The sequence below is a fragment of the Pelodiscus sinensis genome, chromosome 7, assembly GCF_052426305.1.
Source record: "Pelodiscus sinensis isolate ZL-2025 chromosome 7, ASM5242630v1, whole genome shotgun sequence".
NCBI lineage: Eukaryota > Metazoa > Chordata > Testudines > Trionychidae > Pelodiscus > Pelodiscus sinensis.
In genome coordinates this window covers 57,481,352-57,494,997 of record NC_143058.1, presented here as the reverse complement: position 1 = coordinate 57,494,997, position 13,646 = coordinate 57,481,352, and the positions used below count along the sequence as shown (strand labels likewise).

Below are 13,646 nucleotides of genomic sequence, written 5' to 3'. Positions count from 1 at the left end.
GGAGGTGCATGTGAGGGTTTCCCCGCGCTGCAGGAGGGGTGGTTGGCCCTGGGGCAGGCACGTGCGGGGGTTTCCCCATGCCACGGGGGGGAGGGAGAGGTCGGGTCCGGAGGGGGTGCAGGCTGGCTTCCCTTGGGGGGGAATCCTGGGAGGAGGTGGGTGTCGGAGACTCCCCGCCCTCACTGGCCCCTGTTTCCCTCCCCCCCCCCTTCCCAAGCACAGAACTCTGTCCCGAGCCACAGAACTCTGTTCCCCAGCAGCACCCTGTCCCCCGCTGCAGAAACCTGTTCTCTCCCCTCCCAGCACCCTGTTCCCCCTCTCCTGCCCCCCGCCGCAGAACTCTGTCCCCACTGGCACCCTGTCCTCTACTGAAGCACCCATAGCACCCTTCCCCAGTACTATGTCCCCTGTTCCCACAAACACAGTTGGGGGCCACATTAGTGAAACTTGGGGCAGGCAGGTTGGAGGAGGTTTTTTTTGCATCTCACTTGTGTGGCCCCAACTGACTTTTCTGTGAGTCAGTGATCTCTGACTCAAAACAGGTTCCCTGCCCTTCCCAGAAATAAAGACAATGCTTCTGTATTTTGTGTTTGACATAGTATTTTATTTAAAAATGAATCCTGGCCGCCAAGCCCCCATCTGGCTACGGCATCATAACACTCCTGCACTCCTCTTTCCCCCAGACCCTACATCTGAGCCTATCATACACTGGAACCCCCTGCCCCGAGCCCCTCACATACCCCAACCCAAATTCCTGAACCCTCACATCCAGAAGTCTGTGGCTTGCTTAGTACCTTAACCTTACATCTGACCCCAACACTGCCAGGCCTCGCACCCTCTCCCCGAGCCAGCGTCCCCTTCTCCTCCACCTCCTGCATCCAGATTTCCTCCCAGAGCTTGGACCTCTCGTTCCTTCCCACACCCACATCCCTCATTCCCACCCCAGAGCCTACACATCCTGTCTCAACCCAGTGAGGGTACTGCTAGACAGCAGGAGTTTTTCAGGATTCTGGAGATACCCCAGAAAAACTCTTCTGCATCCAGGGATGCATTTGTTCTTCCGCTTCTTTTAGTGGAAGAGCAAAAATGATCTTCCGTTCACCCCTATATTCTTCTTTCCACGAGGAATAAGGGAGCTTCCAAAAGAAGGGGTTTTTCCGATATTTGGTCCAGCCTAGATAGGCCTAATGTTGGAAACACCTCTTCCTATGGAAGAATTGGGGAAAAAAGCAGCAGTATAAGGGTTGGGGATAGCAAGTGATGGTGAGGAGAATAGAGAGGGCGGGGCTTCTAGGAAAGGGCGTAGGGATAGATCTTGGCTTGTTCTGTCATTTAAAAAGTGATCTTGAGTGTAAACATTGGAGACCACTGCCCTAAAATGTAGGGCCAAGATAAAGGAACTCTGGCAGGAGTACTAGAAGGCAAAGAAAGCTGGTCTCATGCTTCACTTGCAACATGCTGGTTTTTATAAAAAACTGGATGCAATTCTGGGTGAGTACTCCATGTCAACCTAAGAAGAATGTAGATACGCCTCATAGCACAGAGTCAGAGACACTTGTCCTGGGGACGGAAGTGGACAAAAGAGTTAGGCTCAATCTGGTGACAATCAGTGCACCAGTGTTTTCAGGTCCTGAGGTTTGTGAGGCCTCTCAGCAACTGTACGTGGAACATTAAAGACGAGAACAGACGCAGGGTCATGAAACAAGGGCAGAGACACGGGGGGTGGTTGGTGGTCATGCAGGGTGGTAAGTTTTAATGCCGCTAAAGGAGGGAGGGAATGGTAAGTTGCTGTATATTGTAGTGGCATGGTGTGGGCAGCAGTGGAGGAGGGTGGTAGGTTCCTGTGTATTGCCGTGGGGTGTGGGAGGGGCAGTCAACTTGGGAAGTTGCTCTTGTGGCTGGGGAGGGGAGTGAAGCTGAGTCTGTGTTTTCCTGTTAACCTTCAGCAGGGATATGTCAGAGTAATCTCAGCCTGTGGACAAGTATAGGGTTATTACAAATTGTTTCCATGCACACCTGCTGCACAAGCGCAGACTGTAACACTCCTTCCCTCCCTTCACCCCCCACCTTTAAAACCCAACATGATCAGAGGATCTGGAGAGATCTGTGTTTGCCTCTAGGTAAAAAGAAAAGTGGCAAGTTTTGTTCAGAGAGATGCACAATAATGAAATATTACAATCTTTTACATGAATAGTACATCAGTCCATTGTTAGTGGTTACTTTTCCAGACCAGACCTTGAGGAGTTAGGCACATTCACCAGCAGACAGACTTTGTCAACTAAGGAAAAAACCACGGCAGACGAGGGATGATTTGGTCAATGATGCGTTGCGTCATTCAATCCTTCAAATAGAGAAAAGGGAGCAAAGAAGAGCTACAGAGATGGAAGGGAGAACACAAACCACTGAGCACACGTTTAAGATCATGAAAGATCAAAGTGAAATGCTGAAGTGTCTTATCAAGATGCAGAGCGAACAGAACCAAAGGCCTGCACTGTCAACACATGCAGAACTTTTTTCACAGCAGTCACCCACACGTCAGCCTCCATGGCTGCACATGCAAAATTCTTTATTCACTAACCCTTCCTCCTACAACCACACACTTATTTTCACAGTCAAGTAATGTTTTTTCCCAGCACACCATTCCCTGTGAAAGCAGCTGTGACTAACAGCTAGACATTAACTCCTTTGTGAGGTTTTCCAGTAACTCTTACCATATCTTGCCACTGAACATCCTGATTGAAAGACATCAATAAAAACAAATCTGATGCAGGTTTCCATGAGTTTTATTTTGTGTGACACATTCCACACAAATCACTCTGGCCCCTGTGGAAGCCCAAAATATCCCTTGGGTTTCATGGGAATGCCTCACTCAGGATAAGCAGTGGGATGACACAGGGAAGCAACCCCAATGCATAGTGGTTCCTAAGAGCCTCCCTGATATTAGTGGCCGCCCTATGGATTCGTCTGACAGCACGAGTGCCTGGCAGTTCAAACTGTGCGTCCGGGTACTGTGTCTCATTGTTCCACACACAGCCAAACTCTTCTTTCTTACTCTCTCTCACATGATGTAAGCAACTGCATGTGGCTACCACCTTGGGGATATGATCTTCCGAAAAGTCCAGCTTGCCATTGAAAGCAAGGTGGAGGTGCCTCTATTTGCTGAAGGCTCATTCAACAACCGTGTGGCATCAGCTTAGCCTGTTGTTGAACCGCTCCTTACTGCTGTCCAGGTGCCCCATGTAAGACCTCACGAGCCAGGGCTATAAAGGGTAAGACGCATCACCTTGATCACTATGGGCATTTCCACATGCCCCACCGTAACTTTCTGTTCTGGAAGATGTGTGCATCATGCACCTTTCTAGACCATCCTGCATCTGTAAGCACCAAAGCACCTTGGAGAAGTACCGCTTCCGATTAATGTACTCGGAGGCAAGGTGGGGTGGTTCCACAATACGAGTGTGCCATCGATTGCCCTTCCAGAAATTTGGAAAGCCTATGTCAGCAAAGCCAGCCACTGTGTCATCCACATTGCCCAGAGTCACCGTTCTGCACAGCAAATTTGATTTATTGCCCTGCGCACATGCAGCAGTGCTGCCCTGATGTTAGACATCCCCACTCCAAACTGATTTGCAACTGAATGGTAGCAATTAGGAATTGCCAACTTCCACACAGCAGTGGCCACACACTTCTCTGCCGAGATAGCAGCTGTCATTCGGGTGTCGTTGTGCCGCAGTTCAGGGGCCAGCTCAGTGCACAGCTCCAGGAAGTTGATTTATGCATGCACTGATCTTCATCACACACCTGCATGACAATGTGATCCAGCCACTCAGTGCTGGTTTTCCTCACCCAAAATCGACACTCAACTGTGTGTACAGCTGATTTGTGACAGCCCAATGCAATGCCATTTTGGTGCTGTCCCTGCCACTCACGTTGTTGTCCGCATCCAAGTCTTCGTCCTCTGCTATTGAGTGCATCAGTGCGTGATATCCTAAGCAGTTTCAACACAACATGGGAGAGAACTGAGACACCCATGTTATCTCACAGCAGATGCCCAAGGGCTGTCACTCAAGTGTCACAAAAGTAAGCTAGAAGCCCAGGGAGAGCTAAGAAGCAAAGAGGTGTCTGGTGGGATGTTTTAAACATTCCCACAATGCCTAGCACTACGCTGCACATTACCACAGTGCTTAGTGACTGAAGGTGACACCAGGCACTGTGGGATGTTTACCCACATTGCTTTGTTCTTTCTGTTGACAGGGGAGCTAACAATGTGGCCATGAAATGTTGACAAGGGTGGTAGAAAAACAGGTTTGAGTTTTCAGTTTTGTCAACTTTGTTGACAACTTTTTGTTGCCAAACTTTTCCAGTGTAGACATTGCCTAAGTTACTAGATCCCCTCCTGAGGAAAACTCACCAGGCTGCCACAGCCTGCTGTGGGGGCCTGCAGGAACCATCAGAATACGCATGGGAGGAGAGGTTGGGCACGAAGACCCAAGGAAAGCTTTGCCTCCCTTACCTCTTATACCCACCCCCATGCCCTGGACTTCTGTCTGTGTACAGGGGATGGTTGGCTGATGTCCTGTTAAGTTCTAATTCACTTCCATGACAGCAATCCATTGTCCCTGTGGTCACTTGGTCTTTCTCCTCACTCTTTGTTTTGTGTATTTAGAGTATAAGATCTTTGTTTCAGTACTGTACAGCAGCCAGCACAGTCCTGACTATCATAATACAAAGAACAATGATGTATATTCAGGCTGACCTCCTTATATTTCAAGGAGATGAAGTACAACTGTGAAAATTACAGAAAATTAAAATTTTAATAGCGATCACTTCCCAATGTGATACTCTGGTATGAAGTTATATACAGTGCTAATATTATGAATTTTTATTCCATATATGATCTTTTGCCTGGTTATTGCTGGATTACAGGACAAATGGAGTCCTATATTGAAGTGATTCAGGAAGTGGGATATGGGTCCAGAAAAAAGTTATATTTCTTAAAATTTGGAGTCTAGTGTTATCCTAGTTAATTCTACTGCAAAATACAGAGCACTTTATCTAAATCCCTTCAGAAAAGAATATATTGATTTTAAGAGAGTTAAAAAAATGAGCTAGATTGATCATGGAAGTTTGGTCCATCAATAGCTATTAGCCAGGATGGGTTGGAATGGTGTTCCTAGCCTCTGTTTGGAAATAGGTGATAGGAGAGGGATCACATGAGGATTACATATTGTGTTCCCTTCCTCTGGGACGTCTGGTATTGGCCACTGTCGGCAGACAGGACACTGGGCTAGAAGGACCTTTGGTCTGACCCAGTATAGCCGTTCTTATGTTCTTATTTTAGGAAGCTGAAAACCACTGGAGAGTTTTTTGAGGCTGCTTATAGAATGTCTAAAATATTTTGTTTGAAACTGATAGCGGGAAGCAGAGAAGTACTAAAATGGAAGTGCAACTACAGGCAGTCCCCGGGTTACATGAATCCGACTTACATCGGATCCCTACTTACAAACAGGGTGAAGCAACCCCGCACTAGCTGCTTCCCCCCAGCAGACCAGGGAGACCTGAAGCTAGCGCCCCCCGCAGCAGACCAGGGAGACGCGGAGCGGCTTTTCTCAGCAGACACCTCAGCTTGAGAATGAAGGACTGAGGGAAGTGAGGTGTGGGAGAATAAAACTGAGCTCTGGAGAAATGTTTGGCTAGAGTTTCCCCTACAATATGTACCAGTTCCGACTTACATACAAATTCAACTTAAGAACAAACCTACAGTCCCTATCTTGTACGTAACCCAGGGACTGCCTGTAATTGCAAAGAGCTCAGTTTGATTGGGAATGTCTGATGACAGTCTCTTGGGTTTGACTAAAATTTAATTTTGCCCATCAAAGCTTTTTCTAAATAACATTTTTAAATGCTTTTTTTTTTCTTGTAGACCGTATCATTTCTTATATGGGTTATTTTTACTGATGATTTTCAGAACAAGTTTTCTTAATGTGTTCCTTTCACTTTACAGAAAGACCCAGATTATTTGCAGCTCTGGCTGGATAGTTTTGTTTCTAGCTATGAACAATTTCTGGATGTGGATTTTGAGAAGCTTCCCACTAGGTATGTAGAAATACACATCTGCTCATCTTCTGTTTGATGTCTGGAGAGAAACTGGCTGTGCTGCAAGTCCCGTTTAAAATATATGTAATAAAATTATTTTGTTCTTCCCAGTATTTCTTGACTAGCGCACTCTCATTCTTTAAAGGTCAAATTTGAGTTGCTAATGATGAAGCAAGGTACACAGGTATTTGCATCAAACCAGGAAATTGCATCAACATGAATTTGTTTTTGTTAGCAGAAATTTACTTATTACAACTCTGTGTATATTGCTGTAGTAAGTATTTTGCAGTAAACTTGGTGTATGAAATAGTGTTTTGGTGGTTTAATAGAAAGTAGAAGGAAAAGATCTGGATAGTAGATGCAGTTCTGCGATTTAATCTGTGGCATTATTTTGATATTAAGGATGAGCTAAGATTGTGTTCAACTATATAAGATTTCTCTCAGATACTGAATATAACCGTAGAAAAAAAATTGACACTAAGCTGCTTTTTTACTTGACTATTAAGACTAGGAATGTTAAAATGCATTTAAGTAATCAATCATATAACTGCTGAAAATTTCACCAGTTATACGTGGAGGGCTTCTGCCTGCTACCCTATGCAGCTGCCTCTGTATCAGAGGCAGCAGTGTGAGGGAACGGAGGGTAGCAGGCTGGCTCCCCATGTATACTGGCTCCCCATGTGTACCAGCTCCCTTCTGCTCCATTCCCATGCTGCTGCTGTCTCTGATAGGTAGGGGGAAGAGGAAAGTTGTTTTTAAGCCCACTCCCCATGCATACTGGCCCCTTCCCCTTTCCTCCCCCTGCACTGCTGTCTCTAATACAGAGACAGCTGCGTGGATACACGAGGGGAGGGCTGCATGTAACCATGAATGTAAAACAGTTGAGCACAGTAAAATAATTTAACTAAATGAGGAAGGTTTAGAAAGGTTTATGAATACATAATTGTGTTTATTTTTTTAATCACAATATTCACAAAAGAGTAAAAGGAAAAAACAAACATAAAGCTAAACTGTGCACAACAGTGGCTATGTTGTCAGTGTGCAGAATGACAGTTTTATAAGCTCAATATAAAATTAAGTATTTTGCTGAGATTAATGACAAGATTGTTGCTGTGCTCTAAAAGAGTCAGATTGTATAGAATTGGATGTAACAAATTAATAGAGAAAATTTCTAGGCCACAGAAGGTTGAGGCAGGTGTTTTGGTGGTTGGAACTAAATTGTCTCATAGCAAGATATTTATTTGATTTTAACAGTAAATTACTCTTTCCATTCCTGATTGTGCTGAGATACAGTCATACATGTTGACATCCTTCTGCATTTATTTTGTTGTACGTTATAAAATGTAAATTTGATGATGCAGAATTTCAAAGAGAAAAAATATGAAAGAACCAAAAACAAGTAATTCAAAATAAATATGGAGATACAACTTTACACCATTGCATTCACTTGTACCAAAGCAAATCTCTAATTTGTGTCCCGGAGTTGCTTCTCCTTTGTACATTTTAATAAAAAGCTAATTCTGTCTTCGATCCTGGAAGTGGTTGTGCTCTATAAACTGAATTGAGGAATTAAAGTACTTTGTGTATTTATATGCCAATATATACACTATACATGCCAAAAGCTGAGAATGGGTGACGGGATGATTATCTGTTCTGTTCATTCCCTCTGGGGCACCTGGCTTTGGCCTCTGTCAGATGACATGATTGTGGACCTTTGTTCTGATCGGGTCTGGCCATTCTTATGTTTTTTCATTTTATAGTATCTTCAAATGCTTTACAGGTATTGCATACGCATGCAGCCCTGAGTAGACATTTCTGAGTAAAAGGCACCTGGAATGAGTGCCTGTCTCTAATACAGGGCAGGGAAAAGACATTTTTGAACAAAGGAACCCTGCTTTCATGAAAAATGTCATGGGATCTTATGTCCGTGATGAGAATATATAATTTCATTTTTTAATCAGCCAAAAGACCAAAACACAGCTGACTCCATGGCACTCTAATTTACTTTTCTCTGAGCCATGAAGGACTGAGTTGGCTCTGAGATTTGAGTTTCAATGAGTAGTGATATCACAGTGGTCTAACCTTAAACTTTTTTCTGTCCATGAAATCATTTTCTTTTTAAATCTTGTGTACCAAGTTTGGGAACCTGAAAAATTCCATTTTGTATAATACAGATCTCAAAAAGCTCTAAATTGATTTGTATGTTTGGGAAGTGTGGATAAAAGATGGTGAGCTATTATTGTAGGCCAGAGAGAGAACTATGGGTTGTAGACTTGGACTTTTTTGCAACCCCATACCAAGGCATGATTGGGCTCACTAATTTTTTTATAGTATTTTATCTAGTTAAGATTAAAGGGCATGTCTTAAACTTGCCATTAGGAGCAGAAAAAAGTCCTTTATTTTGTGTAAGAACTCTGGGAGTGTTTATACTTGCAAATGACTTTTTGTGGCACAATTCACAAGTTTCACCACAAAAAGAAAACCACCTCCACAAGAGGCCTACAGCTTTTACCAGTGATGCTCTTTTGTGGTGATGTGCAAACGAGGAGATGGTCTTGCTGTATACAGAGTTTGTAGCCTCTGCAGAATATCCCGCAGTGCCTACCTGACCACTCTAGCCAGCACCTCTGCTGCTCTGTTGCCAGGTAAATAGATGTCTGCCCCGCCTACTGTAAAGTCCTGTGAACTTTTGAAACTCCCCTTCCTGGTTTCTTGGCAAGTGCTCACTTATCATTTGGCCAGGAGACAATGCTTGCTCCATGGAGCAAATGATCCCCTGCTCGCAGCAATGCTGCGTTACTGTAGCTGACCAGTGCTTGGAAAGAGGTTTTAGTGTAGGGACTAAGGATGCCCTGTGATCACACCCTTTCCCATGAAAGCTGCACTGTGGGATTGCTGCTCTCATCAGAAACTTGAAGTGCTGCAGTTGTAAACACTCTGACTCCTGTGATCCTAAGAGAGCACACAAACTGGTGCTTTTCTTTTACTGGTTCCTATCACTGGTGAAACTGACAGCATAAAATCTCTGCAAGTGTAGATCTAAACATAAGCATCTCAAGCAGTGGATCTTACACCATTTCCATTGGGAAGGCGAGTACACTATAGTGAGTTGGTTAAAGATTTACCTTGCTGAATGGGGAAGAAATGTTCACTGCTTAATAACCATAATAACTCCAACAAAGGCAGCCTCTGAGTATGTCATCAGTTTTCCTTTTGTTTTTTATTTACATGCTGTTACATTTATAACCAAGGAGCTTAAAGAAAGTTGTTGCAAAATGAATGAAACATCTGTTTTTATATACTTTTATGGTGGAGTTCAAATCCATAAAAATGATTTAAAGTTAAAATAAATTACACACTTACCAGGAGTTTATGGCTAAAAAGTGCAGTCTGCTTTTCTGCAACTTTTCTATTCTTAAGTGCAGCTTTCTTTTGTAAATATGCTAATCTGTGTGTTTAAACTGCAGCAGGATGAACATAATATGGAGACTGCTTGACTTCCATTCACACAATTAGTGTGATGGATTAAGGCTTTATATTGAAGCAAGATTGAAAGATCTACCTTAGGTCTAAAGATCCATCAGATTTCTTTCACTTTCAGGTTTTGGTGATTTGCTGATACCCTCTTTCTGTAATGTCAGACTATGTCTACACTCAGAAGTCAACCCTGTCAAAGTTACCAAAACATGTTCACACTTGCCCCTCCGTTGACAGATCATATTCACATTTGGAGCTCCCCCCATCGACAGCAGGAGTGACACATCATGGGTATGTATCCCACAGTGCCTGGTGACACCATCTGTTGCCAGGTGGTGTGGGACTACAGAATAGAGTGTGGGGCATGCCATTCCTTGGTGTGCAATCTGGCACCTGCAACGAGAGAGAATGGATCCTGCCCTTCTCTCTCATGCTCTGTTAATTGTCGTGAGGTCCTAGTGCGTGGCAGAGGAGATCATCTTGAAATTACTGACAGAGGAAGAAGATTCAGAGGAACCAGAGTGTGTTCATGATGGGCAGTGGTACAGGGTAGAGCGGCCATTTTTCACTAGGGAAACCAGCACTGATTGGTGGGATCACATCGCCATGAAGGTATGGGATGAAGACAATTGACTACAGGCGGAAAGCTTCCTGGAGCTGTGCACTGAGTTGGCCCCACCCTGCACCGCAAGGACACCAGAATGAGAGCTGCCCTTTTGGCTGAGAAGTGTGTGGCAATTCCTGTTTGAAAGCTGGTAACTCCCGATTGCTACCAGTCATTTGCAAATCAGTTTGGAGTAGAGAAGTCCACCATTGATGCTGTACTGCTGCAAGTGTGCAGGGCTTTCTGATGCGGGGGACTGTGACTGAATTCCTGACCCTACAGGTCCTCAGAGGGCGTAGAGGAAGTACAGTGAAGTATCCATGAGGCTCTTGATAGGGGAGATGGGGTCACTGCTGAGGATAGCATCTAGCTCCTCATAGAAACAGCAGGTCCTTGGAGAAGCACTGGAGCATTAGTTTGTTTCACAAGCCTTCTGATAGGCTTGTCTGAGTTCTTAAATCTTTGTTCTGCCCTGCAGCATGTCCCATTTCTTATGGGTTACTCTCAGATAGGACTGAACAGACTCCTCCCCATACACTGATCAAATCGGAGAGCTGTGCAGCAGCCCAAGTAGGGGAGTGTTTGGTGCAATGGCCAAGCATGGGCAGCTGGGAAGATGCCATGAGACCACTACATGCTGAGCCAGATGTGAGGGTGTGGTCCAGGTGCTCAGGCTACGTAAGGCACCACGATTTGTAAGGTCAGCACTGAGTGGGGTACCTCATACATTGCATCAAATGCCTCAGTAGCCACGTGGATGAAACGAATCACTATCCTTTCCAATGAACTCGCATAGCAAAGCCAGCCAGCAGGAAAGGAGACCTACATTTTGCAGGGTTTGCAAGAGGGTGGGGCTGGTAGCTGGTCACCTGATGACAGGATCAAAATGCTGACAAGAATGGCTGATTGGGAATTTAGGGCCACTTCTTGGAGGCCGATATCAGTGACAAAATGCTGAGAGGTGTCTACACTATATGTTTGTTGACAACACAAGGAGAGGAAAAGGGAAAAAAAAAGTCCTTCACGGAGCTGGAAGTTTTCTGCTGACAAAAATGGTCTTTTTTCCAACAAAAGTCATGCTGCAGTGTGAACGCTCATGCAGTTTTGTCACCCAAAGGTTCATAAGTTACCGTGACATAAGTTACCAGTGTGGAGAAAGCCAGTGGTTCACAATTACCAGTGAATTGACCTTTGACCCCTCCTAGTAGCTCCCTTGCTGTCTCTTCCATCATGTGGCGCCAAGTGAATTTACCATTGTGGGGTCTGCATTGCATAGTCTTTGGATTTCAGGCTTTTGGATTTCAGGCTTTGTTTCTAACCCAGTGCTTGAGTGTCCATACAGCATTGCAAACCTCAGTTTGCAGTTCCTGGACCTGAGTCTCACAGCCCTATGTAGCCTATTGCACTATGCAGATCTTCTGATTCGGGTCTGCTGTTTGAACTATGTCCATATTGTCAAATGCCAAGTCTTGGAGTTAAAAGGGAGATGGGGTTCTGACCCACACTGCTAGTAGTGGCCTAGAATCCAGGCCTTGTGCGCTCATTGACTGAGTCAGAGAGAATTGTGTGTGGACAGAAGTGGTGCTCGGGCTCAAGCTGGAGTCTGAGCCCAGGCTTCGTGTGCAGTGTAGAGCCCAATCTCAAGCCTGGCCCTGTGGTGCAGTCCCTCAGTGTTAAGTATGGTTTCCTCAACAGGTCTGGTTTAGGTTCAGACTTTGCATTCCTGGAGAAAGGAAATAATATGGCTAGTGAATCAGTATCCATGTTAGAATGCTAGCTTGACTTGTGAATGAACTTCTGACTCCTGTCTTTAAAAGAAAAAGATCTACAAAAAACCCACCACTTTGGCTAATACCTAATTCAGTGGAGAAATATGTTGCCTGTATCTAGAAAGAGGAGGCTGCCTTCACAGAAAGATGTGTGGTTTCTCTTGCTTACCATATCCAGTTCTAACTAAAGGCTGTTGCAGACTGGGTCATAAAATCATAGAGCTGGAAGAGACCTTAGAAGGCCATCAAGTCCAGCCCCCTGCCCAAGGCAGGACCAATCCCAATTAAATCAACCCAGCTGAGACTTAAACACCTATAGGGATGGAGTCTCCACTACTTCCCTAGGTAACCCATTCAGTGCTTCACCATCCTCCTAGTGAAATAGTTTTTCCTAATATCCAACCTGGATACCTCCCACTGCAACTTGACACCATTGTTCCTTGTTCTGCCATCCATCACTGCTGAAAACAGCCTTTCTCCAGCCTATTTGGAACCTCCCTTCAGGAAGTTGAAGGCTGCTATCAAATCCCCCCACCCCCACACTCTTCTCTTCTGCAGGCTAAACAGACCCAACTCCTTCAGCCTCTCCTCATAGGTCATATGCTCCAGCCCCCTAATTATTTTGGTTGCCCTCCGCTGGAACCTCTCCAATGCATACACATCCTTCCTGTAATAGGGGGCCCAGAACTGGACACACTATACCAGCTGTGGACTCACCAGAGCCAAGTAAAGAGGAATAATCACATCTCTGGATCGACTGGCAATGGTCCTCTTAATGCAACCTAATATGCCATTAGCCTTCTTGGCTACAAGAGCACACTGTTGACTCATGTCCAACTTCTCATCCACTGTAATCCCCAGGTCCTTTTCTACAGAACTGCTACTTAGCCAGTTGGTCCCCATTCTGTAACAGTGCTTGGGTTCTTCTATCCCAAGTGCAAGACTCTACACTTGTCCTTGTTGAACCACATCAGATTTCTTGTGGCCCAATCCTCCAGTTTGTCTAAGTCACTCTGGAACTCTATCCCTGCCCTCCAGCATATCTACCTCTTCCCCCTAGCTTAGTGTCCTCCGCAAACTTGCTGAGGGTGCAATCCATCCCCTCATCCAGGTCATTAATAAATATTTTGTGCAAAACTGGTCCCAGAACCGAGCCTTGAGGCACTCTGCTAGAAACCGACCGCCAACTTGACATCGAGCTGTTGATCACTACCCACTGGGCCTGACCTTCCAGCCAGCTTTCTATCCGTCTTACCGTCCATTTATCCAATCCACATTCCCTTAACTTGCTGGCAAGAATATTGTGGGAGACCGTATCAAAAGACTTGCTAAAGTCAAGATATATCACATCCACTGACTTTCCCATATCCACAGAGCCAGTTACCTCATCATAGAAGCTTATCAGATCGGTCATTTCCCTTCACAAATCCATGCTGACTATTCTTGATAGCCTTCCCGTCTTCCAAGTACTTTAAAATGGATTCCTTGAGGATCCCCTCCATGATTTTTCCAGGGACTGAGGTAAGCCTATAGTTCCCTGGATTGTCCTTCTTTCCTTTCTTAAAGATGGTCACTACATTTGCCTTTTTCTAATCATCCGGGATCTCTCCCGATCTCCGTGACTTCTCAGAGATAATGGCCAAAGGGTCCTCAATGACATTTGCCAACTCGCTCAGTACCCTCGGATGTATTAAGTCCAG

General features: G+C 45.0%; 1 protein-coding gene across 3 annotated transcripts in view; it reads left to right on the top strand.

Moving 5' to 3' along the window:
* The window catches only part of NBEAL1 (neurobeachin like 1), a 166,462-nt gene that overhangs the window by 23,429 nt on the left and 129,387 nt on the right, over nt 1-13,646 (top strand). For all 3 annotated transcript variants that reach the window (XM_075933832.2, XM_075933831.2, XM_075933830.2), the window contains exon 3: nt 6,005-6,096. In XM_075933832.2, coding sequence (XP_075789947.2) covers nt 6,005-6,096 — 92 coding nt within the window. The remainder of the gene's footprint in view (nt 1-6,004; nt 6,097-13,646) is intronic.